The following is a 21,525-nucleotide window of genomic DNA, read 5'->3' on the forward strand; positions in this document are numbered from 1 at the left end:
ATATATATATATATATATATATATATATATATATATATAAAAAGCCATTTTGTGTGTAATAATGCTTTTTAGCATCTTGGTTGAGGGCAAGCGAAATAATGATTTCTTGAAAAAGAAAACTTGCTTATGTTATTTTTAAAAGCGACCCTGGACTGTTATAAGGCACCTTCTTTTTACGTAGTTGGAGCTCAGGCAGCTCTGGTAGGATGTTAGCAAGCTCCGTCTGCTGGGATTTAAATAAAAAAGTGCACTGACATAGCAACAGCACATCTCTAACGTGTTTTTAGACAAGCCAGCCTTACCGCTCACAGAATAATATGTTTAAAAGGGTTGTTTATTATGAGCACCAAGAGGAAAAGGTAACATCGTCAGTAAATATCTGTTTGAGGACAAGTTTGGACTGAAGCAAAAGTAAGACTCACGGGGAAAAACACAAAGAAAACGAGTTGCTCGAAGCGTCTGCTCTGACGTCACCCATGAGACAGACTGCAGCCATAATCATCAACACTTTTAGCTTCTGTCATTACATTAGCTAAAAAAACACCAGACACATTTAGCGTTTGGGCGATGTGCTTCCACAGCGGTCGTCCTTCACTGTTAAATGTAAAGTGTTGAATGAGAGCGTACCTCTCAGAAAGTTCCTGCTCCGGACAGTCTTGGTAATACCTGATGAAGAACCTCTCAGCGTCTTCTCTCTCCCCATCGGAAACAGCACTGCCGTTCAGAAACATCACGGACGGCAGCCTGGATTTCATGAAATATGTCGATAATTAAAATAAAAAGTAGCATCTTGTTTAAAGACCGAACTCATGAAACGGTACATTTACTGCGCTAGAAGAAGGCTCCGTCTCTCCTGGCTGCTGTAAGGCTGTAATAAAGGAATCCCCCGAGCTTTGACTTCCTCCAGTTTAGGAAAGAAATTCAGTCTTTTAATGTCTTCCCATTTACTAAGACCTGAAATAAAAAGAAAACACAGTTTGAGTCCTACTCCACGTGCTTGTTTAAACCATGCACTCAGTACAGAACTTAAAGGGCTGCAACAGGTTTTGGTGCTAGAAAGTTTTATGAATCCTAAAATTTATAGAATAAAACAAAAAATTGACTTTTTTTTTTTTCTTGCTGTTTTCGAAGCAGATAAGCATTTTTTAAAATACGCACAGAGCCTATGCAGGAGCAGGGCTTCAGTAAATTAAATCTGGATTATCGTCTATGGAGTGAGAACTTTACATGTACGCTACATTTCACTCTGGCGAGGACCATCAGAGCACGAGTCTATGTAGTTGTACAGTCCCAGTTCTGAAACAGTTGGGACGTTGTGTAAAATGTAAAAACAAACAAAAACAATGCAACGATTTGCAAATCTCTCAAATCCATATTTTATTACAATGTCTAGTCTGGTTCTGTCCTCAAAAGGTTCTTATCTTACCCGTCTGACCGGTTATATCGTCTCTGTAAATGGGATGTTGGACACTGCCTGAATATCTAGAGGTGTACCTCAGGGTTCTGTTTTAGGACCCATTTTATTTATCCTATACATTCTCCTCCTTGGACAGGCAATTCAACAGTTTAGGAATGTGAAATATCAGCTGATGATATCCAGCTCTACTGTTGATCTAAACAAAGCAAGTTTATTAAATTCAATTCAGTTTATTTATATAGTGCCAAGTTACAACAGAATTCATCTCAGGGCACTGAACAGAAACATTTATATACATACCATACCATTTTATTTATAAAGCACTTTAAACAGCGACAGGGCCAACCAAAGTGCTGTACAAACAGAAACAAACAAGCAAAGCACACAGCAACACATAACATAACGTATCCTGATGCATGCTCAATAATCCAGGTAGAAAAATCCAAAAAAGTTCAATCTGGTCCTCTGGACATTCAAAAAAACAAAAAACAAAACAAAGCAAAAAAAATATAGAAACGTTTCGTCTCTCATCCAAGAGACTTCCTCAGTCTGAGGTGCTGTATTCAGCTCAGTCTCATAAATGGCACCTTCTCAGAGTGGATCAACCAGTTTGCTGCTGACAACCAAAACCAGCTGATCACATGCTCAAGAAGGACCATCAGCCTAACAATGGATCATTAGCACACTGATGGCTGTTTACTGTTCACAGAGGGCTGAGTGATACTAGCAATCACAGCATTGTAAGAGGGGGACAGTTGAACCTGGAGGCCTCCACCCCTGTTTAACGATCGACTATTTATTTTCACAAAGATGGCCTCCTTTACTCCTCTCTCAAACCATCGTTCCTCTCTGTCCAGGATGTGAACATCTTCATCCCTGAAAGAGTGACCGCTGAAACCTCAGCCTGAGGAAGTCTCTTGGATGAGAGACGAAACGTTTCTATTTTTTTGCTTTGTTTTGTTTTTTGTTTTTTGAATGTCCAGAGGACCAGATTGAACTTTTTTGGATACCATAACGTAAAATCAAAATATAGAAACAAAATAATAGCAGATAATAACATACTGACTAACACAGTGTGATGCATACAGGTTCAACACAAATCATAGTGTTGAAAGCCAGGGAATAGAAGTGGGTTTTAAGCGGGATTTAAAAACTGTAAGGGAGGGGGGCCTGCCTGACAAGCAGAGGTAACTCGTTTCACAGTCTTGGGCCTGCGACAGAGAAGGCCCTGTCACCTCTGCGCTTAAGACGGGTTCCTGGAACTGTGAAGAGCAACTGGTCCATTGACCTTAGAGAACAAGGTGGGACATATGGCTGCAGCAGATCAGTGAGATAGGAGGGTGCAGAGCTGTTCAGTGATTTATAGACCTACAAGAGTATTTTGAACTGGATATGAAAGTGAACCGGTAACCAGTGCAGTGAGGCCAAAACTGGTGTAATGTGCTCTCTTTTGCCTGTACTGGTTAAAAACCCTGACACATTTTGGACCAGTTGTAGTCGTGCAATGGAGGTTTGACTGATACCAAACAGGAGCGAGTTGCAGTAATCGAGCCTGGACATTATGAACGCATGTATCACTGTCTCCAGGTTATTTTTGGACAATGTGGGCTTCAACTTAGACAGACGCCTCAGTTGGAAAAAACAGGATTTTACAATCATGTTTAAATGACTGTTAAATTTCAAGGAAGGGTCCATTACCACTCCCAGATTTGTTTCTCTAAAGGGGCTAGAGCGGAAAGGTCAATGCAGTGGTTGATGATTGTGTCGTTGGGAGGAAACAACATGACATAAAAAGTAAGTTAATATTATTTATCTGAGGAGCAGGCTGCTTTGAATTTAACTTCATCACAGAATTCTCATCTTGAGCAAATATAAAGGCGACAGCGGAAAGGAAAAACTCCCTCATCATTGGTGTTTGAGGTCCTTCTCTTCAGTCCAGCCTCCGAAACACAAGTGTCATTTTTGATTCGGCGATGTCTTTAAAACAAGAGACAGTCACGTCCATCTGGGAACATCTCAAAATTGAGGTTACTTGTCAAAAACGGAACCTGAGATGATCACTCGTGCTTTTATATCTTCTTGTTTGGACTACTGTAACAGTTTAAACAAGAAGGAGCTTGACCGTCTTCAGGCTGTCCAGAACTCGACTGTAACATTGTTAACCTACAAAAACAAACAAGCTCATGTCGCACTTAGGAGTTTCAGGGTGGCACGGTGGCACAGCTGGTAGAGCTGCTGCCTCTCAGCGAGCAGGTCACTGGATCGAATCCCGGCCGGGAACCTTTCTGGGTGGAGTTTGCGTGTTCTCTCCATGCATGTCAGACTGACTGTTAACTCCAAATTGTCCCTAGGTGTGAGTGAGAGCGAATGGTTGTGTGTAAAAGTTTGTCTCTATGATGGACTGGAGACCTGTCCAGGGTGTACCCCGCCTCTCGCACAGCGATGGCTGGACATGGGCACCAGTGAACCCCCACAACCCGAAAAAGGAAATAAAGAAGTAAAATATAATGGATGGATGGATATTAGTTTCAATATCCCATACCATTGTGAATAAAAGACATGTTTGCATTCTGGTGTGGGTGTGGAAAAGGCCACAGCCCTGGGAAAAAGCTGGTTCTGAGTCAGTTGCTGTGGCTCTTGTTGTCCTAAACTGCTTGTTACATGGTACCAGTTAGAAAACCGGGTGGCCGGGATGTGTGTGTAAGCGTCATGTCATCCCCTGTAAGCCCATTCCCTCTGATCCAAACCTGAGTTGTTGAGGTTGATGCTGCGCAGGTTGGGGAACAGACGCTCCAGCGTTTCCTTGGTGTCCTCCACGGAGTTCACGCTGTTTTTGGCCAGGACCAGCGTGCTCAGGCTGGGGTAGAGCCGCCCAAACTTCCGGACTTCGGCCCAGTCCTGCAGCCGGTTGTCGGTGATCTGCAGCAGGTTCAGAGATGGACAGGACGCCTGGGACTCTGACACGGTGTCGTAGCCGTTCAGGCAGAGGAAAAGCTCCTTCAGCCTGGAAATGACGGATCGTTTAGTCCAAACCCTGCTCCGACCGACTTCTGCGTCTTTTATTAATCGGCAGCCTCACTCACTGTGGTGTGTGCTGCGTGAGTGTGTGCACGGTGTCCCAGCTGATCTGCGTGTTGATGAGCACGAGCCGTCGGACCCTGGAGAAGACGTCGGCCATGCTGGGCTGCAGCTGCACGCCGCTCAGAGGGTTCATGCTCAGGTTGAGGAAGTTCAGGCGAGGGACGTTGGAGACGATGGTGCCAATCTGAGGAAAATAATAACAGAAAAGAAAAATGAACACAAAGCTGGAAATCTTACTTTACTCTGTTCTGTTAAACATTTATAAAATAAAAAAAGCTACACCTTTAAAATGCATTAAGCAATGTAAACTTAAATAAACGTAACTCTAAATTATTTTCCAACTTTCTCACCCACAAATACATTCTATAAATCTGATTGACAAAAACGTACAAATCTGCCATTCTAGGAAAGATGGTCATGTGTTTGTTGGTTTGTCTGTTAGCAAAATATCTCAAGAAAAAGTGGATGGATTTTAATTTTACCTACAGAAATTAATCTATAGTTGTAACATCTACAACTGATTTACAGTCGGAGACAAAACAAACCAAGATGGCCGCTGCAGCTAATCGACTTTAGCACACACACAAATGGCTAAAACTCCGTTTTAAAGGTACTGAGGTAAACTTGGTGTGGTAGTAGTGGAGACTGGTCCCCAACACATACTCTGACTGCTCAAGATTTTTATTGAAACTGTTGAAAAAAAAACTTTCTTCCCCAAACAAGAGATTTCATTTGCAACAAGAAGAGAAACGCAGGTGTATAAATATTAATTTAAAGAAGCCCCCACCTCTCCCCAGTCGCTGAGCTGATTGTGGGACAGGTCCAGCTCCAGCACGTGACCGCAGAACGCCGCGATGTTGGACCGGTCCCCAGCTTTACTGATGCCGCAGTCGTTCAGAACCAGAGCGCTGGGCAGGAACAGGCGGTCTGCACACGCACAGACCTCACTCAGTTTTAAGGCAAACTCGGATCGTAGTGGCGCCGCGGGCCTGACGCGTCTCACCTTTGACGGGGGACCCTGGAGGGCCCGGCAGAACCACGACCCCCTGGCCGTACGGGAAGTTCTCAGGGTTGTACTTCTCGCTGATGACCTGGACAAAGGTGCGCACCTCCTCTTCATCAGAGGAGTCCATGGTTCCACCGCTGCGCAGGCAGGAAAACAAAACAACTCAACTGCAGTTCAGTGATGTAAGATGGACGATGTTGGTGCGTTAGCAAAATATCTCCTGGATCACTGAAGGGAATTTAATGAAACTTTCAGAAAGTAAGTATAAATGTATAACTGATTAACTTTTGGAGTCACTCTAATTCAAGATGGCCGCCACAGCTATCACTGAACACAAATGATAAATGGACTGTACTTATATAGTGTCTTTCTATCTTATCGAGATAATCAAAACTCTTTACAACACAATCTGTGCCTCATTTACCCATTCATACAGCACTCTAAAGTCACTCAGTCGTGTAAAAAGTTGTTTTCCTCTACAAAAAGAAGCCGAGAACTTGTTTACTGATTTTTTTATTGAAAGCTTTGTGTGAAAAATGCTAAGCTAAAGAGCTCAAACCACATGGAGCGTCCGCCATTTTGAGAAACGAAGACCATGAAGGAGAGACAGCCCATGTGTCAAGAGGCCTCCCTCCCATTTTTCTTAAAGAGATGCTGCTCGCTCCCTCACTATCCATCCTTTGGTTCAAACAGTCTTAAACTACCATCCAGTGGTCAAAAAAGGTACTGCATTCAAAACAAATTAAGCAACATTTCTTCTTAAATTTGACAATAATTACTAATTATTGTCAAATTTCAAACAATATTATCGTTTATCGCAATAACTTCTGAGACGATTAATCGCCCAGCAGAATTTGTTATCGTGACAGGCCTACCAGGGACACTTCAGCATGTGACTGCTGGTGGAATTGAGCCCCCAACTCTTGCATTGGAGGACGACTGCTCTAACCACTCAGCCACAGCAGACTGTACGGGTACTGAGTTAAGATTTGGGGTGGTAGTAGCTGAGAGTCATTCACAACACATAATAGAGCATGACTTCTTGTTATGTGCAGGAGATGATCTTAATATAAAACTGGTTCAAAAGGCGGCGGACGATATGAATTCCTTCTAGAAAAACAGGGTTTTAAAGTTCCTCCGTTGAAGCTAAAAACAGGCGATATCAACCAAAAAACAACTTTGATCTGAACCCTGAAACCATCGGATACTTAAAAGAAGCTAAAACACATACGGTATATTTTAATGTTTACGGTTTATCTACAAGCTGGAGACTCTGGCTAACATCACTCAAGCACGAACCATTTTAAATATCGGGGGGTTCATTGAAACTGTTCTGACCTGGGATCAGCCGGGGCTGCAGTCATGATAGTGAAGGAACGCGTCACTCACTGAGAAGCTGCAGCTCACTGATATGAGTTCTTTTTTTAGCTCAGGAACAACCCGTTTGATCCGCACAGACAAGTCTTTACCAGCAAGCTGAATTTTGTCTTTACATACAACTATGCTGCGTCGCTTTCTCTGCGCTTTAACAACCAAAGCAGCAACTTTAACGAAACGCACAGCTTTAATAACCTTCTTGTTCAGCTCCTCCATCATTCTGTGGCGCCAACGGCTTTACGTTGCATTAAATAAAAGGAGATACTACGGAGAGCTCCCAAACAAATGCAGGCGTGCTCTTCACGTGGCAGCAGGACGGAGAATAAATAATATCATATTACAATCAAGCACTAAAACTGAAGTATCATGGCTTCAGGGCGTTACATTTCAGTTCTGTCAAGTCAATTTAAATTTTCTGCTAGAAGGCAGATGTGTCTGATCAACGGCCCTAATAAAACACAAATGTGGCTTTAACTCAGTCAGTTTTACAGATGCTATGTTAAAATGAGGTGTTTGTTCGCCGAGAGTCATTCAGAACACTGAGCATGAACTCTTGCAACATCACGTAGAATTGTGCATAACGTTACATCCGAGGTTTGACCAAAACGGCTACAAATCCATCATTTCTCTGCATCTTAGTCTAAAACTGGTATGAAAAGTGGCGAGTGATGTGCATTCAAGGAATTAAGCCTTCAGTTTGAAAATGTATGTAGAGAAATTTTTATTTTTAGAACTTTGTCACAGCCTAATTAACCACAACAGCCACAACTTAAATAAAATGGATGCCTTTTTTTTTGGTTTTCTTCCACAACTGTGATCTTAAAAACACCGTTATTAATAAAGTTTTGTGTTTTTATGCTCGTTGCAATTATCAATTACCATGATTTTGTTATAATTGTTACTGCCACAACATTCAACATGGACTATGTCCATCCCCACCACTCACGTGGCTCTTATTTACCCAGATCTCAGTCCACCTGGAGCGGTCCGGCCTGATATTTCTGTCACAGGTAGTTTTTACCTGGTTGCCCTGATTCTTACCTCTGATGTCGCAGAGACCAGAGAAAGTTGATTTCAGCAACGTGTGGGATCACACACCTCCATCCCTGTTGAGAGAGAAGGAAACTAGAACCAGAGGAACCTTGTAAGCATGCAAAGGTGTCAAGGAACTACAAAAAGCACCAAAACCTGCATTACAAGATTGAAAAATGATGTGATATCTGGCTTTAAAAAAAGATGTGATCAACACATGTCAGACAAATCTCACCTTCTTACTGAATAAAGTTAGCCTTTTCTGTTAATTTAAAAAAAAAAAATCCACAAAATTACCCTTTGTAACATCTGCTACTGATAACAGGCAGGAAGTTGCTTCCACAACAAAAGTTCAGTCTCTACTCGCTACTGCCCCCTGCTGGACAGTTGTAAAACAACGTACGTTGATTTTTATCCTTTCTCCGTAAAACAACAAAGAGCACCGCCTGATAAACATAGCCGAATAAAACGTAAATGTATACAGAGGTATAAAGGATAAACGATTTTACTGTAACGTCTGCAAATATTTGCTTACATGCAATTATGTTAAAGTACGGCCGTTTTTGAACAGAGTTCGGCGAAACTCGTCCGACAACAACAAACCGTGTGTCGAAGTCTGTTAACAACATGTAGCTTGTAATACAGAAACTAAACAGCATAATTTTAGTCAACGTTCAGATAGTAATATAAGGTTTATTTTAAAGAAAATACCTCGATAAATGCGCCTGAAAAAAATAATAATTCAGCAGTCAGTTTGGTTTATTTTACATCCAGCTCGCTCAAGATAAAGACTTATCTGGTGGCTGCCAGAGCGGAGGGATATATATTTTTAAATATCCACACTTAAAACGATGTTTTATTGACGTCGTGATGCGGTGAGAGTTAGGACCTTCTGTACTCACCGTCCCGGAGCCCCTCGGTTTGTTTTTGTTTTCTTCGGTTAGTTTGACATCTTAAGACACGCCTACTTTACCGGAAGTGACGCAATTTTAAAAATGGTGTTTATTTACCTGCGCAGACTAGGAGGAAAGCTCCAAAATCGTAACCATTAATTTATACTGGATTAAAATATAAAATTATTTCAAGTATTATAACTATAATGTTTAAAAGGAAGTCTTAGCTATATTATATGACCTATTTAAACGTTTTGACCTAATTTTTGACAACAAAAGTGACCTATTTTTGAGTAAATTACCTGCCCAGACTCCGGGTTTTAAACATAAAAAAAAAAAATAATTGATATAGTATTCATAAATTACCTTATTCTGTTTTTATTTGGACTTAACACAGCGCAATAATCAAACTGTTGTACTTTAAGCTATTCTTCATTTTAAATGAAAATACACTTCTCATGATCCAGACTTCAGTTTTATATTAATTAAAAAAAAGGGATCCAATCGGTGTTCAATAAAAATGAACAGCAAACTGAAATTTCCTTTGACATATTCTAAAACTAAATATACTAATCATTGCACAGGTTTTAATAAAAGTTATACATTTAGGTGTATAAATGTAATAAAAATGTAAGATGAACTTTTCTTTTTCCATAATCGAAAATGACTGTACAATTTCCTTTTTGATCCGACTCAAACTGCGTGATTTCAGCATAAAAAACAGCTTTTTCCTCAAAAAAATGATAGTTCATTTCATCTGTTACATGAAATATTAATAAACCCAAAAGATCTATAAAGTTTAATAATTGTTTTTGTTGTTATAAATCAGAATATAAAGTGTAGCAGAACACATGAGCAGTTTAACCTCTGCAGGCTGAAGTTACCAGTCATGGCCACCAGGTGGCAGCATGTAGCTTTGATCACAGAAAAATGGCTGAAAGTCTGAAGTTTACAGACATTGAGCTAAATTTGTTGTGCTCATAGCTGGAAGTCATCTTCAACACATATTCTTTGGCAATGACTTGTTAGTAAACCCTGTCTGTTAGTAAAATGTCTGATGAACAACTGGACAAAATGTAATGGAAGCTGCAGATATTTTTTTGGAAACAACCAGTGGTGAGCTGTGAGTTTCACAGGCAGGCCTTCAGTCTGAAAGCTGCACAACTAAGAAAAAGAAATTAAAATAACTATATAGCCTACTGTCACTGATTAAAAACATTATTGAAAAAATATTTATATCTAAACTAAATATTCAAACCAACAGAGAAGGCATTACAGGTCCACCAGAGACAACTTGACTGAAGATGGCTGCCACAGCTAATCGTCCACCACCAAATCGACCATGACTCGGTCAGTTTTACAGATGCCGAGCTCAAATTTGACGAGTTAGTAATTAAAAATGGTTCACAACTCTTCCTCTGAGCGCAACACCCTCGCAGCGTGGTGAGATTTCAAACCTTATGTGTGTGTTTTTTTGGTTATGTGTGACGTTTATTTTTATTTATTTGCACCTCATCAAACGGGACGACAGAAAAGCTCGACTCACTGAAGACATTTCATCCCAACCACAGAGCAACGGCCTGGACGGTGGTTCAGTGCTGTTTATTCATGACGGGGGTTTGAACTGACGGTTCATCAGAACAAACAAAAAGAAACACGTTGAGGTGACTCAGCTGTCAGGAAAGAGAGCGGCACTTTCTCTGAGCTATAAACAGGAAGTGATGTCACCTGCAGCAGGGAAGACGCTTATAACTGACCTGAGGTCGAGGAGGCTAATCCTCACGTTCTTAACTCAGCGCAGGAGTTTACTTGTAAAACACCTCGTTAGTTTATTTTAATTAGAGCATGAGTCCAAGGGGGGTTTAGTTTAAATCATGTGTGTCAAAGAGTCCATGATGGAGGGGGTCCACGTCAGCCCAGAATGAGCGAGGAGAGACAAATTGAGAGGGTGTGGTCACCTAATCCAGAAGAATCCTGTGGGTCAATCCTGAGAACCAGATTAACCCCCCCCCACACACACACGCACACACAAACAGAAGGAACGTAAACAGACGCAGAGCAGACGGTCAGGTTCAGATCCTGCTTCAAATCATCACATATAAAGTTACGTTTTTAACGGTTTCCTTCTAATTTCTGCTGGATTATTTAATCTAAAACAACTAAAGAGCAGCGGATGAGAAACATGGCACTTTTGAAGTCGGGCTGGCTGTGGAGGCAAAGTAAGTCAACAGTTTTACTTTATGATGTTTGTTTGACTGAAATATTTTATCTCTAGATGTTCTTATTTTCTGCCCCATTAATAATAATAAAAATAATCGGTTGTACACAGATTGCAATTTTTCCAACGTTCTGCTCATGTTTTTATCTTTTCTACACAATAATTTATTTAAATAAAACAAGTCGATTTCACATCTGTCCAATGTACGGCCCGAGGGCCATTTGCAGCCCTTGCAGTGATATTTTGCGGCCCACAGCCGCAGTTTAAGAATGGTGTCATTTTGTCCAGCAGGCTTAAGAGGTCGATGCAGACTTTCTGCAAATTTGTTGGCAATATTTTTTTTAATATAATGTTTAGGTTTAACAGTGAAATAGATAAAAAACAATCTTCTCAAAATGAGCAATACTAAGTAAAATACAAACCTTTGGCTACACCGTATTTTTCGGATTATAAGGCGCATTAAGCGAAACAAAACAGTCAGATAAGTCAAACTTCATTCAACTCATTCACAATAACTCTCAACGTTGTTCAGTTGTACCACATAAAATCGGTTCGAGGTCAGTAAGCACAACCAGAATTAATGCATAATAAGGCATACCAGATTATAAGGCTCACTGACGATTTTGGAGAAAATTTAAGGATTTTAAGTGTGCTTTATAGTCCGAAAAATACGGTAATCTTTTTATTTTCACTTCATGGTACAAACCACCACAAACCTTTACTGGTTTCTACCAAAAAGGAGACTTTTGGATAACGATTCATAAAACTGGGCTAAATATTGCAAGTGATAAAATAATCAAGAGGGAAATTAGACATCTTTAAATGAACATAGCGTGGTATCATCTGCATACGAGTTGATCAACTTTATCAAACCTTCTATGAGTCTGTTGTAGCGACTGACGGCTGGATGATTTTTCAGAACTTCGATCAGCCTTTTGGGCCGGTTCATGCTCCAAAAGGCTGATCGATCCTCTTTTAAAAAGGACACTTAACTCAAATTACACTTTTGTTGCTGAGAACAGACTAAAATGAACTTTCCAAACACAAGAAAACAACAACATAGACCCAACGAATCAAATAAATCAAATCCTTTTAAGTAAAAAATATAAGTTTAGTGTTTATGAGGCTTTTAATGTTTTGGATCTACAAAAATTTAAAACTCTTTCTTCACCAAAATTAGTAAATTTGTCCTTTTTCCAAAATAAAATTCACGTTGAGAGTTACATTCACATTTTTGTGGCCCACAAGTCCTTTCATCTCGATAGTTTTGTCGCATATGAAAAAGTTTGGACACCCCTGAAGTGTTTACAGATAAATTCAACGTACAGCAGGAGACTTTTCACCTCAGACTCTCTGGATGCATCTTTCTTCATTTAGTGGTTCGTTAAATCGCTGACAGCAGGAAAACAAAAACGAGTGACGACACGAATCAGAGACCCCCTGCTGCACCGGAGCCCAACGACCTCTGACCTCTGGTGTGACTGAAACAGAAAGACCATTCTCACCAAGAGCAGACCCCCCCCCCCCCACCTCCCCCCGATAAATTAATGTTCAGAATAAGGTTGACATTTTGTTTCTCAGCAATAAAATGATGAGACACGACCTTATTTAAATAAAACGGGTTATTGTACCTACATATCTGACACCAGCCAGGTGAATGTGTCCACGTGTCCCTGTGATGGACTGACGTGTCCAACGTGTCCCCACTCCTCACAACCCGAGCAGCAACGAGCCCGTTAAAACAGCTGAAGCTCACCATCTGCTGCTCTAACCCAGCCGAAGTGCTCTCTCTTTAAAAAAAATGTATTTATGATTTATAAAACACTAACTGCGCCGCTCAGTGTCAAGAAAACATCAAACGTTTCCTCAAACATCGCAGGAAGTCGTTTCTAGAAAGCACCAAACTGTGCCGGTTGTGAAACTCTGTTTTATAATCCGATCATTTGTCCTCGGCTGTGTGTTTAAGTGGCTTAAGGGTCATCAGCATGAGCTGGGAGAAGCGTTGCTCCTGAATGTGCAACTACAAGTTCAAACATTTGACTTTTGTAAGAAGTTCGATGTTCTAAATCTGAACGTGGAGGTTTAAGAGAAGAGGCAGATAATCTCTTATCATCCAGCAGGTTTTATAGTTTGTTCTGAAGCAGCCAGATTATTTTTCTCTCAGATTTTTTTTACATTTTTCAGGGACTTTGGTTCCTCTTATAATTGTTTTATTCAAATTTTCTGCAGCGTGGTTTAGTGAAACTCTTAACTCTGAGTTAGATTGAAAAAGGCTCCAGACTTAGTTGTGTTCACGCACAATGGCTAATCACTATTAATTAATTTTATTTATTTAACCAAATATCAAACATAAATCAGTACTTGGTGGGGATGACATCATGAACGAGTTTCAACATTTAGTGAACTTTTCTCATTTTATGACAGAAGAAAAAACTGTATTTGTGCAAAGAAGAAATAAATATTGATAGTTTTGATAAAGATTTGTAACACTGATCTCTTCAGGCCAACGTTAGTCCTCTAATCTGTGGGAAAATAATTACATAATAATAGTAACTGTTAAGTAATAAAGCATAATGTTAAAGTGAGTATAAGAATTAGACTAGTGTTGGCTATCTAGTTTTTTTTTTAGAATCCTTTAAATTAAAAATAAATATGTTTAGTAGTCCCTCGCTACTTCGCGGTTCGTTTTTCATGGACTCGCTCTATTGCGGTTTTTCAAAATAAGATTGAACAAGACACACAATTGGCTGACTGATGGATGAGCTGCACGATCGGAATGGATTTTTTAATTTAAAATGAATTATTTAAAATTATTTAGCACCTGCTGCACCTGTGTGCAGCCCACAGCTGCAGCTGTGTCAGATCTCCGCTCTGCAGCAGAGAAGTGGGTGTGGCCAAGAGTGCAGCCAGAGGCAGAGAGCTGAGATCATGACATGCTGTGCTCTTTTAGAGTGTTTACAGTTTATATAATTGTTAGGGACATTCTAAGAGTGTGGGAAGGGTTTAAAACGCCTTTATATTTACCTTTATATAAATACTAAAATAAACTACTACTTACTACTGCTACTACTTATTATTTGTGTACATAACTTTATTTCATCTCATGTACCACATGAGATGGTAATGACAATAAAGTTTACTTGAACTTGAACTACTGGGGGGTAGGGGCGTGGTCTCAAACCCCTGCGATAAACGAGGGACTACTGTATTTATGTTTCAATTCTTACTGTTATCAAATTGACTCGTATTTGTTCTAAGCAACATGTCTGAAGTATTCGTAAAGATCCCACAGTACATCTGGATGTTTAATAAATGAAGTGGCTAAATTTAATCAACACGTTTGGCTCAAACTCGTCTTTTGTGGGTACGAAAACCAATAAGATGCAATTTTAATATTAGTTTTGGTCAAAGCTTCAAAGAGACTCCGGCTCTAGAGCAAAAAGGTGGGTCAATTCTTTTGACTACCAGAAGCTCAAAGAAGAAAAACGTCAAATAATATGGTCATTTATTAAGTTTGGGGAAAGCACCACCTTGTACGACTGTATCCAATGACCGGCTCAGAGAAGAAATGAACTTCTTCTGTTCTCTCAGTGCATTTCTTAAATGTTTCTTATTGCAAGAATAACTCATTTAATATGGTCAGAATCTATAAATTCATAATTAAAATAACCCGATGATTGTCATTTTCCTGCATCCTGCACCATTTCTTCCTAAAACGTTTCGTCTCTGCTCTCCAGGTGCCGTCCTGAAACGATGGAAGTTGAACTGGTGTGACCTTTGGATCGATGGGAGTCTTTGCTTCTACAAATGTGACAAAAGGAGAGATCTGGAGCAAAGAATCAGCCTCAAGACGGCGTGCATCGATGTGCGGTCCGGCCTGGAGTGTGGAGGTACATTACAGCAACGTCTTTGGCTAAACTGGGACATTTTAACAACAACTAGAGAAAGTGTAGATGCCTGTCGCTGAAAAGCAGAAAGAAGAAGCTGAAAGGAGAACAAAACGCTCAAACTAGAAAGTTCCTGGAGAAACTTTGACGGGGCCTGCCACGCTGCTGCCAATTTAAATTTTTGATTTGGCAGTACTATGTGCTGGAGTTTGCGCTCAGCTACCACTTTACCAAATTTCAGCTCAATATAGCAAAAAAAAAAAAAAAAAATCAATGAGTTGTAGTCAGTTTTTTTCTTCTTCTAGGCTATGGTGGCCATCTTGGATTTTGAATTTGGATTCAATATGTGATGGGGAATGTTTTCAGCTTCACCAAATTTCAGCTCTATATGTGTAAAAATATCTGAGTTACATACATTTAAATGTAGCTTTGGCAGCCATCTTACTTTATTAATCCCAAATGGAAATTAAGTGTTGTCATAGCTCATCATCCTGGTTTCATTCAAGAGTTGTTAGATGCTGATAGCTGTGGGCGGGAAGGATCTCCTGCAGCGAATCCGAAAAATCTGGCCACAGATACGATCCATCCACCCAGATCCAGCTTGTTGTCACATCTGGTGGGCCTCTCGGTCCTCCTGGGCAGCAGGACTGCCCGAATGCTGGGCAGAATTCCTCCCTGCTGGTCACTCCTCCCAGCAGTCTGCTGAGCTCCTCATCACCATGGACAGACAGATGAAGGTGCCGGGGGATGATCCCAGTTCTCCTGTTGTCCCAGGATCTCCGCAGTCAAGTACTCGAGCACTACCGCCAGGTTGACGGGAATCGTCCATGGCGCCTCCTTTTCAATTCATTTAGGATTTGGGGCTGTAGTTGAAGTATTTGAGCTTTTGAAATTAATCAGCTGCTCCTGGTCGTTAACAAACACCTTGCTGCCATGGTTACGCATCATAACAAATGCCCCAAAGTAAAAAGGTTTCAGTAAAAATCCAGCTGCACAGCATCCGATATCAGAGTAAATAATCATTCGAAAAAAGTGATTTACATCCAGACAAAAGAGGAATTAAAGTTTTCAAAAGCAATAACTCTGAATGTGACAGAGCTGCTCCAACATGCAGCCACCCCGAGCGGCACAATTCTAGAAATTTATGGGTTTCGTCAGGCATTTTGAATGAGAAAAACAGCTTTTTGTTTGCAAATTACGTTGCCATGGTAACTCAAAACGCCGTTAAACGTAATAGCACACATCACAGCGTAAGTTGACGGAAGAGTAAGATATAAAGTTAAGAAACCCTTGTCAGGTGGATAATAATAGGTGCCTTACTAGGCAGTCCCCAAATAGAGGATCTTAAAAGAACACAAAACATGAAACTAGCAACAACAAAAAGAGCTGAAAGAGCATAAACAAGATTAAATTAGTTGAAAAGTAGCCAAAATGCTGAAATAAACGAAAAAATCTTAAATGTAGCTAAGAAAGGAGGGGAAAAAAGAAAATTGTAGAAAGAAGACGAAATGAAGAGAAAGAAGCTTAAAGGAGATTAAAAAGCTGAAAACACAGAAAGCTGAATGTAGCAGAAAGTAGCTGAAAAAAGCTGAAGCAGAAAAACTGAAACGAGCAGTAAAAGGTCGACTAAAAGGTGCATTTCAAAAACTGAAAGTCACAGCAGGAACGTCCTGAACGTTTTGAGATGTGAATTGTTCCCGTAGCTCCAAAACTGCGGAGCGAGATCGAGCAGAAGAAAATGAGAACTCAACGGTCAGGTCTGGTTTCTGTCCGCAGGTGCGACTCCGCCGGAGAGCAACCCCAGGGAGAACCTGATGGTGGTTCAGCTCAGAGACGGCTCGACGCTCAACCTGTGTGCCAACAGTGAAGATGAAGCTCTGTAGGTGACCGCCCATCCACCCCGTCTGGTTTCCCTTCAGCGTCTACAGAACCTCATGCGTGTTTGTTCCCTTTCAGAGCGTGGAAGCTGACTCTGCTGGAGGCCAGGAGAAACCCGGTGAGTTCTCCGCGAGAACGTCAACTCGTTCCCGCTCGGGGATTAAACTAACGTTCTCCTCTTGCGCAGGTGTTCCTCTACGACCCGTACGACGACTCGTACCAGGCTGTCCCCCTGAACAGCCACCACACCGTCTACATCACACCTGGAGCCGGACCAGGTGTGTTCTCTCATGGAAGCACATCGAGAGCCACGGCCCACACGAGCCGAAGGACACGTGCAGCATGTGAACGTACATATTTAGCTTTGCTGCCTCTTTTCTCACATTTCATCTTTAAAAACCTGCTCACAGCGTGATCAGCCTCTAACGTAGAACAGTCGATGTGGCACTAATTATTCTCACCATGAGGTAGGTAAAATCCAGAGGGAATCAGACTGATCGATGTTTTGTTGCGTTCGCGCTCAACAACTTTACAGCTAATAACAGCTGCTAATTTTTGTAATTTGTCTCGTAGAGAAACAGTTCGAAGCACATCCACCTGCTCTGAAAATGAGCTGAACAGCGCTGAATGACTGTGAATAAACAACAGAAGTCAGGTTTGTGGCAGTCAGATGTTAAAATCCTCTTAGAACAAATATCGACTGAAGTGGAAATTAAAGATAAAACCTGCCTAAATATTTGAAGTTGTCTTTAAGAAATTTGAAAACCTATTTACTTGTTTGTTGTTTAATATAACATCAATAATAAACATATATAGACAGAGTAAAAAAGAAGATAGGACTTCTCATATACCTCAACTACAGTCGTGATCTCTGGGTAGTGACCGAAAGAACGAGGCTGCAGAGACGAGCAACTAAATGAGTTTTCTCTGCTGGGTAGCTGCACTCTTAGAGACAGGGTGAGAAGTTCAGTCCTCCAGGAGAGACTCGGACTAGAGCTGCTGCTCCTCCACATCGAGACGAGCCAGCTGAGGTGGTTCAGGCACCCTGGATGCCTCACTAGGGAGATGCTTGCATGTCAGACTGGGAGGAGACCCTGGGGAAGACCCAGGACTATGTCTTTTGTCTGGTCTGGGAACGCCTTGGAGTCCTCCCAGAAGGACTAGAAGAAATGTCTGGACCTCCTGAGGCTGCTCACCCCCCCCCCCCCCCCTTCCTCCCGAACCGACCGATGGATGGTCGGAATACATGGCCAAGTCAAGTCAATGCAATATGATACAATACGTTAGAAAGCAATGCAACACAATGTGATACACTACGGTACTTTATGCTATGCTGCAACGCAATACAATACTATACTATATGATATGATGTAATATAATATAACACAACATATTACAATACAGTGCACAATGTCTTTATTGTCCTCTTGGAGAAATTAGTTTTGAACTTTGTGCTCTCATTTGCAGCATCAAGAAAAAGATCCACAAGTTTAATAAAAGTATTACAAACATGAACCACCAGTACGATGTAATGTACAATACTCGTTTTGAAAGATATCTTGATAAACGCAAAGGTATTTGACTTCTATTGGCCAGCTTGACTTTTGTATGGGGTTCCGACAGGCATTTTGAATGAGAAAAATGGCTTCTTTGTTTGCAAATTACATCACCGTGGTAACTCAAAACGCCAATAAAAGTAATAATATACATCACGGCACCGAGCCGGTCGTTTTGATATAACATTTGTGGGGGTACATGTTGCGGTTTGGGACGCATTAAAGTTGACGGAAAAGTAAAATATAAAGTTAAGAAACCCCTGTTAGGTGGATAATAAGAGGTGCTGCTTTAGGCAGTCTGTACAGCACATCTGTACAGATGTGCTGTACAGTACTCATTTTTAAAGACATCTTGATATAGAAATAAAACACAAAGGTATTTGACTTCTATTTTTTTCCTTCTTGTTTTATTTAAATATAAATGTTTCTTTTCACTCAATTCCTGTACAACATTCAGAGTTCATCGTTTGTCTTGACGGACTCTCAAGCGTTGGTCAGAACCTCCATTTTGTTCGGTGTCACTGTACGCTGGTAGAAACTCATCACTCATCTAATAATGTAGCAAAATTATTGTTTTTAGATAATAAGTGAACAAATGAATCTCAACGGTTTTAATTGTTTTATAAATTAGCAGTTCAGGACTGAAGACTGTTTCAATCTGCTTTAAAACATTTTAAACACACATCAGCCTCTGTTGCATCAAACTTTTTCAATGATTGATATAAAAACTTTCAAGAACAAAATTTAAATCTTCTTGTAACGACATCTAGGAAGTATCTAAAATTAATTAACTTCATAAATTACACCTGCAGGGGCTAAAATATGAACTATAAGCCACGTTAAATCTTTTGTTTTAAGTTTTATACTTGTTTTTTATTTATGTTGCCAGACACCTCCACTCCATTTTCATACTTCAAACACAAACGTAACCTTTGTGTAGCGGTTTTCTGCAACACAACAGCTGTGCGACTCATGTGGGTCAGAAAGGTGGAAAGTGGAGGAGTAATCCATGAAAGTTCCTGATCAGAGCACGATCCACCACCTCCGAGTCCTTCCTACATTTTCATCTGGCAACACCACAGCCGAGGCATTAAATATAAATGTGCCCCCCACCCCCCGTTTTTTTGTTCCAGGAACCCACCAGGTGGTCGTTCAAAGGGATCCCTTTGATGGAGTTGCAGAAAGTGTTGCTCTGGGATTACTGGCAGGCATGGCGGCGGGAGCGGCCATGCGCTCCTTCCTCTGGATGCCCTTCTTCTTCTGCTGACGTCATGGCCGCCGCCACATCGGACAGCTGGACGCTCAGCGAGCGTGTGCCGAGAAGATGCTTCATCTTTTTTTATTTTTTGCTTTGGTGAGCTGCTTTTCTTCAAACCAAAGGAGCTGCTTCATATGTTTATACTGCTCTTTAATGGACGTTTTATAGCAAAACATCTTCCCCCCCCCCCCCCCCCCCCCCTGTAAGTTCATAAAGTGAATTAAATTAGAAATTAAAACACATTTTGCTCCAAAATGACTTTGTTTTGTGTAATGCAGCAGAAAAAATAACCCAAAATGAATGTAATCCAGAGTATAACGTGGTCTTCACCAGCAGGTGGGGGTCCCCCTCCTACTGTGGAGACATACACAGGCTCAGTGGGGGGGGGGCGTCAAAGTTGGCTTTGGGCTTTAAGATGAAAAAGAAAGTTCTGAGGATGAGGAGCGTGTAATGTGGTTGACAGTGAAGCAAACCAAAGTGGACCATGAAGACAGATTGAACAATAACACTGATTCTGGATTAAATTATCAGCCGAACAGTCGAGAGCTGAATAAATCCTGAATCAGGTCTAAATTGCTCAGGGGGCGACAGTTACTGAGACTACAGCTCAGGGGCTGAAAATCCAGCTGGTATTGTCATTACATAAAATTTATTTACAATTTAAAATCTAGTTTTAGGCCCATCACGATAAAAACTCCGGTGCTCTTCACTGACCCCACTATTTCTCGTTAAAATCCATTTTAACCCTCCTAAAATCGCGTTTTTGGATCGTTAAAAGCAGCTAAGCTGAGAAGCTAAGCTACGAGCTAAGCTAACAGGCTGACCTCGGGGGAAAAAACCTCCGTCTTGTCGAGCTGCAAAATTCACGACTGAAACCCGTTCCTTCGTGTAAAAAGTTTTTCTCTGCAAAAAGAAGCTGAAAACTTGTTTACTGATTTTTTTTATTAAAAGCTTTGTGTGAAAAATGCTACAGAGCTCAAATCACCAAGCGTCCGCCATTTTGAGAACTGAAGAGACAGCCCATGTCATGTCAAGGGGCCTCCCTCCAATTTTTCCTAAAGAGACACACTGCTCGCTCCCTCACTATCCATCCTTCAGTTCAAACAGTCTTATACTGCCATCTGGTGGTCAGAAAAGGTACTACCCACAAAATAAATCAACATTTCGTATTAAATTTGACTAATTACTTAAAAATCACACACGTTTATGATTTGAATGAAATTAGTTTAAAGTGTTCATTCGCCTTTTTAATCAGAGTAAAATGACACAAACACAACGAAAATACATAAATTGTGTAATTAAACAATCCATGTTGCATCAGTGCAAACAGTTAACGACACGAGAGGAAGCCCAAAACATCTGATGACAACCCAAGAACGTAAAAAACACCGGACCCCCCAAAAAAGAGGCAACATGAGGGGGTTCTCAGAACCATAACTTCCTGTGAACATTGTGGAAACAAAGTTTTTTCAACAAAATAACCATTTGATTCCCATCCCATGTGAGAAAATTATTGATAGACATCAGCTTCTGTGGTCATTTCATATTTGTTTTAATTTTGTCCAATTTATTTACAGACACTACTGAAATCATTTGCTGATAAATGTTGAACTAGAAAGTTCCTGGAGAAACTGTGACGAGGACTGCCACGCTGGTGCCAACTTAAACTTCTGATTTGACAGTACTATGTGCTGGGGTTCGCTCTCAGCTACCACTACACCAAATTTCAGCTCAAAACAGCAAAAAAAAGAAAAACAACCAATGAGATCTAGTCATTTTTTTTTCCTTGTAAGCTATGGTGGCCATCTTGGATTTTTGATTTGGATTCAGAATGTGATGGAGAATGTTGTCAGCTATAACTACACCAAATTTCAGCTCTATATGTGAAACAATGGCTGAGTTAAAGACATTTAAATGAAGCT

General features: G+C 40.7%; 2 protein-coding genes across 3 annotated transcripts in view; one reads left to right on the forward strand and one right to left on the reverse strand.

The window, feature by feature from the left end:
* tbcelb (tubulin folding cofactor E-like b) overlaps nt 1-8,878 on the reverse strand; it is a 17,017-nt gene extending 8,139 nt beyond the window's left edge. Inside the window, exons 1-8 of the mRNA XM_037687809.1 lie at nt 8,816-8,878; nt 7,923-7,987; nt 5,502-5,641; nt 5,286-5,425; nt 4,501-4,682; nt 4,165-4,421; nt 828-954; nt 628-744 (exon numbers count right to left, since the gene is read on the reverse strand). Of these exons, the coding sequence (XP_037543737.1) occupies nt 628-744; nt 828-954; nt 4,165-4,421; nt 4,501-4,682; nt 5,286-5,425; nt 5,502-5,631 (953 nt within the window). The 5' untranslated portion in view covers nt 5,632-5,641; nt 7,923-7,987; nt 8,816-8,878. The remainder of the gene's footprint in view (nt 1-627; nt 745-827; nt 955-4,164; nt 4,422-4,500; nt 4,683-5,285; nt 5,426-5,501; nt 5,642-7,922; nt 7,988-8,815) is intronic.
* Nucleotides 8,879-10,824: 1,946 nt separating this feature from the next.
* Nucleotides 10,825-19,630, forward strand: plekhb1 (pleckstrin homology domain containing B1). 2 transcript variants are annotated; one of them, XM_037687265.1, is made up of 7 exons: nt 10,825-11,025; nt 14,762-14,914; nt 16,688-16,790; nt 16,868-16,907; nt 16,977-17,069; nt 17,746; nt 19,479-19,630. In XM_037687265.1, exons 1-7 carry the CDS (start codon nt 10,980-10,982, stop codon nt 19,610-19,612), a joined length of 570 nt encoding a protein of 189 aa, XP_037543193.1. In that variant the 5' UTR covers nt 10,825-10,979; the 3' UTR covers nt 19,613-19,630. The 2 variants fall into 2 exon arrangements, with proteins under 2 accessions (XP_037543193.1, XP_037543192.1); XM_037687264.1 differs by lacking the exon at nt 17,746 and having other exon boundaries at nt 16,977-17,067.
* Nucleotides 19,631-21,525: the final 1,895 nt, after the last annotated feature.

The sequence above is a fragment of the Nematolebias whitei genome, chromosome 14 (genome assembly GCF_014905685.2).
Source record: "Nematolebias whitei isolate Nwh7 chromosome 14, NemWhi1, whole genome shotgun sequence".
Classification (NCBI taxonomy): domain Eukaryota; kingdom Metazoa; phylum Chordata; class Actinopteri; order Cyprinodontiformes; family Rivulidae; genus Nematolebias; species Nematolebias whitei.

What these genes read in the sequence shown, in the direction of transcription:
- plekhb1 (XM_037687265.1), top strand. Translation starts at nt 10,980, where the DNA reads ATGAGAAACATGGCACTTTTGAAGTCGGGCTGGCTGTGGAGGCAAA. An exon ending in GGGCTGGCTGTGGAGGCAAA is followed by an intron (nt 11,026 to 14,761) that starts GTAAGTCAACAG and finishes TCTGCTCTCCAG; the next exon opens with GTGCCGTCCTGAAACGATGG. An exon ending in GTCCGGCCTGGAGTGTGGAG is followed by an intron (nt 14,915 to 16,687) that starts GTACATTACAGC and finishes TTCTGTCCGCAG; the next exon opens with GTGCGACTCCGCCGGAGAGC.